The 5,553-nt window shown below is 39.2% G+C and overlaps 1 protein-coding gene across 1 annotated transcript in view; it reads right to left on the bottom strand.

Moving 5' to 3' along the window:
• Nucleotides 1-3,467, bottom strand: part of LOC117953178 (signal transducer and activator of transcription 1-alpha/beta-like) — a 16,132-nt gene extending 12,665 nt beyond the window's left edge. The window contains 7 exon segments of the mRNA XM_034885994.1: nt 199-292; nt 377-452; nt 547-582; nt 947-1,036; nt 1,153-1,294; nt 2,801-2,931; nt 3,363-3,467. Of these exon segments, the coding sequence (XP_034741885.1) occupies nt 199-292; nt 377-452; nt 547-582; nt 947-1,036; nt 1,153-1,294; nt 2,801-2,931 (569 nt within the window). The 5' untranslated portion in view covers nt 3,363-3,467.
• Nucleotides 3,468-5,553: the final 2,086 nt, after the last annotated feature.

Raw genomic sequence — 5,553 nt, 5'->3', positions numbered from 1 at the left:
TTTTACTGTAAAGCACTTTGTGACCCTTCTTGTCTGTGAAAGGTGCTATATAAATAAAGCTTACTTACTTACTTACTTTTTGCAAAGAGTTCCATGCAGAAGGAGTGGAGCAGACAAAAGCACTTTTTTTGGGAACCAACACTTCACTCCATGTGATGATAATGCCCAGCCCTATGCTGTGTCAACAAATCTCCAAACATGCGTACCTTTGTTTTCGTGATGAAGTTGGTCCGCCTAAGAGATTCCCCGTCCCTAAAAGGACAGGACTGGGCCAGTCCATTGTGCACCTCTACTGGGAATGACAAAAGAGACATGAATGAAGCATGAACTCACACCAAACCTTTCACCGGTTTCTTTCTGTCTCCTCCTACCATACCTCGGCTTTGCCAGTTCTTCTTTATGGCATCGATGTTTTTTTGTAACTCCAGTAACTTAATTTCCTTCTTCACGTCCTGCATTAGAGTTCGAGTTGACAAATTTAGAAATGATGAAGCATGTTTACCCAGGGAGAAATAAAACCAAAAGTTACAGTCAAACTGAGTTTACCGGATCAAGTCTTTCCACTTCCGATCCATTGCTGGACTGCTGCAACTGTGACAAAAACAAAAGATATTTCTTTTGCTCTTATTTCCATCGGTTGTGCAAACAGTGCGAGCCTCTTGTACTGTAAGTTACATTATCGAGGTGCTCTGCAAGACATGAAGCTCATTCTCTGAGCCAAACCAGACTTTAGACGTGTCCCTTCAGGGCGGGAATAAAGTAGTAAAACACAATAAAACATACGACTTCAACATAAGAGCAATGTAGCATAATATGGATGTGAATGCAGTTATAAATATACAATGTGACAATAAAATAGGTTTTGGTTCAAATCAACAAATATAGTTCCTGGGTTTGATGTTTACAGCATTTCTGCAGCCTGTGCTGATGTTATCGGCCATCTTACCTGGGATTCAGAGGTCAGGAGTTTCTTCTCCTCCTTTAAGCATTCAGAGAGGATTACGGCCAAGTTCAGAGGCTCATCTTTAAAGTTTTTCTAAGTAAAAATATACATAAATGCAATAAGGTTAATTATTCTGCTTAGAGAACATAAAAGGTAAATCTAAATAAAATGTTAAATGTCAGATCCACATGACCATATGTCTGCCCTACCAGCAAGTAGTCTCTCATCAGCTGAAAATTAGGTCCCTCTAAAAGGTTCTCCTGGACAGAACGATTCCACTCTTCTTCCAAATACACCAGCAGTACATGTAAACAAGCGCTGGCTTTATTTTCATCCACAGCCGCCGCATCCCTAACACAGAAAACATACATTCATTTAGGGGTTGTCTATCTGCGGAGCTGGATGAGGGAACACATTGATGAACAGTAGCAACTGTTGGATCTACCCAGCTACTACCTCAAACTCATTTAATGATAAATCAGCCAATTAAAATGCACATGTGGGCCCTACAGAATGAAAGATGAAGCCTCTGAACACTCACACAGGTGTTTTAGGTTGTGGAGGATTAGACCTCCGCTCAGAGCTTAGACGACACTTTATTAGGTCACAAGACTTCATCTACCAATGAGAACAGGCTCGTTCCAGATGAGCTGCGCCTCGCCAGTAATGTGGGCGAGAGCAGGCAGCAGCAGCAGGCGGGGGGGCGGGGGGGGCGGGGACAGTTGGACAGTTTCCAGTGGTATTCACTCTGAACAGGAAGTCACAGAAACACTGTGGTCTGACTCTGATTTAATAACGTGTAATCAGACCCACATATCGGTCTCCCGTTGTGTTATTAAGTCTGAGTAGCTGTCATAATTCTCTACATGTGATCTGTTGCTGTTCATTAACACACGGGAGATGATCCGTGATCCAAACAAATTAAGTCTCTGACTTCAACACGTCGCTATCAGCCACACAACATGTGCTCTGTACAGAATAAGCCTTTAAAATCAGGCAAATGGCCGATTTAAAATCAATAAAAAGGTTTATACAAATCATCAGGTTAAGTTAGCCTAATGATGAAGGTGTGATCATCAACCAGATTAACTGGAAATACCTGTGTGGGTGTTCAGAGCCTTTCATCCAGTGTCCCAAAACAACTTATTTATAGGGTTTTGTTTTTGATTGGATAGTTAAGGAGTCTCTCTTGTCTTCTATCATAATAATAATAATAATAATAATAACATAGCAATTATGTGTTTCCCCCAAATTTCAGAAAAGAATACAGTTTAGGCCACCATGACCCCCCACCCTGCATCTTTTACACTCTTTGCAATGTGTAAGGCTTGGTCCTTCATAACAAGTTAATACTTTAAGCAAATACTTTAGTAAAATACACCATTAAAAGACAACTAGATATCACTTTTAAGGGCCTTTCTACTAAAGAGTACTAAGATAGTAACGATGCAAGTCTCCTGTCATTTAACAACGGGGATCACAGTATTCACATTAATCTCTTTATTCCCCTTTATTAGATAGAAATACAGTGGATAGATGTGGAAGGGGGAGAAAGATGGGGGATGACACGCAGCAAAGGGCCGCTGCAGGACTCAGGCCACATGGGGCGAGTGCACTTACTTAGTGAGCTATAATAATAATAATAATAATAATAATAGCAATACATTTTATTTAAAGAAGCCTTTACTCTGCACTCAAGGAAGCTGCACAGGGTGTTCATATATATATTTAAAAAAAAAAAACATAAAAACAAATACTATACAACAGAAAAACATCGGAAAGGGCAGAGCAATAGACATTTAAGTGGACTAGGTGGTATTAAGTCTATAGTCCACAATCCGCTTCCGTTCCTCTTACCAGTCCTGGCCCTCCAGCAAGACGCACAGGTAGTGGCGGATCTCTATGGGGAACTTCCGGTCCTCGTACAGCTGGGTCACCCGGGTCTGGGAGGCCGAGTCCAGCCGCTGCAGCTGCTGCCACTGGGCCATCTGCAGTCGGCCCACAGAACCAGTAACCATGGATTCGGAGAGAAAGTCGCTTAGCAACGCTAACGTGACGTCAGACTAACCCAGTAACCAAGCATTCTGAAGAGAAAGTCCCTTAGCAACGCTACTGTAACGTACCAAAGTAATACGCTATTTAAATTACGGCGATAACAACGCAGTAGCTTTTTTCAATCGAGAGAGTACTGTTGTTAAGTTATGTTTGGATTATATTAAATTTAGTTAACGTACTGTCAAAAGTTAATAATAGCAGTTAATTAGGCACTTAAAAAGTAGTTAAGCTAAAACCCACGACTTGCTAGCGTTGGGTTAAATAGCAGGACGGACACACAAAAAAACGTGTTAACATTAAAAATAACAAAGCATAAAGTTATATTTTTCTTCTACGCAGTCCTACAGCCAACTCAACGACTTACCTTGTGGCGGTTTGACCGTGTTGTTTATCGACAGGGTGACCAGGAACTTACAGGAGCTATGTTAAAAAAGAAGCCTGTTCTGGTGGCGGACGCTGTTTTCACTAGTTTCAGGATCTGAATGACAAAGATAAAGGGGCGTGGTTTATATCCAGCGGGCACGCTCACCACCCCACGTGATTCTCGAGAAATCGTCCCGTTGAGCGTGTCAAGGCAACTGCATGATGATCACAGTCACGGAGTTTTTATTTCCGCTTTCACAATAAAAGATTTAAAAAAAAATAAAAATCTTTTTATCTTTGAATCTTGGTAGTTTTAAGAGGTCCGAGGCCGCAGTCAAACCTAGGTGGTGTTGTCGGCCCCCGTATCAATTTATCCACGCCTCCAACGTAGGCCTACAGCCGTTTTTGCCGCTTCTGTAAAGTTAGAAAGACATTCACAGATTCGAACTTCCGGGATCAATTACTCTACAGCGAAATGTTGTTAAATCATAAACAACTTATCTTTCCTATCGTAGTAATGGTTAACAACGAGCTACAAACTCATTCTTATCCAAACGAAATCGTCCTTCAACTGGAGAAATAACATTGGCAGTGAGATAAAAGTTTAGGGACCATCTACAAAATAAAAACACCGAAAAATAAATACCGTTAAAATATTCATTAATTTACTGATTAAATAAGGTAGTGCCTCCAAACTCACCTCAATTATAACTAGTCTAATCTTAGTTTTACTATAGCACCTACTTTTAAAAAATAAGCATATTTATAATTTGGGTGAATTCTGGTGAATTTTGTTTACCAAAATCATTAAATAGTTCTTATATAAATAACAATTTGGGTCTCTAAAAGGGCTACACGCATAGATGGCCCCCTGCTGGTTGTACTACAGCAGTTATTTATCAGAAATAACCATAATCATAATTTTGGTGACTTGTGTTTGTCAAAATCATTTAGTAGATGTCATATAAACAACATTTCAGGTCTCTAGCAACACACATAGACCCTCCTGCTGGTTGTACTACGAATCGTTACATCCAAATTTCTGAGATCAAACTTTCACACAGCAAGTAGCTATTATTATATTTTGGGTTTATTCATCTAGTGATATGATTAATGTAAAATAAAACCAAGCTGTCCGACGCCGTGTTGGCTTGTTTTGATCATGTGACGCGCTGGAGACGGAAGTGGGGAAACGTCACGTGTTGTTCCAGTGCTCAACCGCTAGGGGGCAGCAACGGGTTTCATTAAAATGGTCTCCTTTTAATCAAAGCGTGTGGAGTTTAAATGCAGATTTGTTTTTATTAAAGAAATTAAAGCATCAGCAGCAAGTTGAAGCAGCTCAGAGCTGCATCATCACATTTATACCAGCGCCTGGTATGTTTTATTCTGGATGAAGAGTAAACTAATGTGACTAAAATGCTAAAAACAAAACTATAAAAGCATATTGCACCTAATCACCTCATCAACATTTTCAATTCATCTGATCTCACGATATTCTTGACCAAAATACCTCAATATCAATATTGCAGCGATATTCTAGGGTTCACAATTTGTTCTTTGACAAAATATCTTCACATGAAGATTTTAGATAAATAATTATCAGTAATGTGGATAATAATAGAACAGCTGGAACAGTCTGGTAAGGTCAGAAAGTACATCACCTTAATGCAATGCAGCCTTTAAAACCAGGAAAAGAAACACTCATGTCCTGTCACGATATTTAAGAAATCCAAAATCTAAGATGATATCTAGTCTCAGATCGATATATCGATATCAAAATCAACTTTTGGGCTAAACAGCGTCTTGTAACGCGTATGATGATCAATGATAAGCTGCTAAAAAAAACAGCAAGCCCAAAAATAATGCTGCAGATTTCATTAAAAAAAATAAGAAGGAAATAAAAGAAAGATTTAGTCATTTGAAACACATCCTTATTCAAAGAAACACCAATTTATTTAATTAACCATATTGACTCATTTATATATATTTATATGTGCATGTAAATATACAGTATATGCATATCAGGATGTATTTCATAGGCCTGTTGTTTACCTGTTGGTATGTACGTAGTTATTGACTGACAGTTTACTTCCTCCATGAGGCAGAGTAAACACACAGTTCTATTATACTAAACAACTACAGAACACACCTGCTCACTCTCCAACATTTATCAAAAATCAGAGGTGGAGGAG

This window comes from Etheostoma cragini, chromosome 11, assembly GCF_013103735.1.
Source record: "Etheostoma cragini isolate CJK2018 chromosome 11, CSU_Ecrag_1.0, whole genome shotgun sequence".
Taxonomy (NCBI): domain Eukaryota; kingdom Metazoa; phylum Chordata; class Actinopteri; order Perciformes; family Percidae; genus Etheostoma; species Etheostoma cragini.
This window is presented reverse-complemented; position numbering and strand designations above follow the sequence as displayed.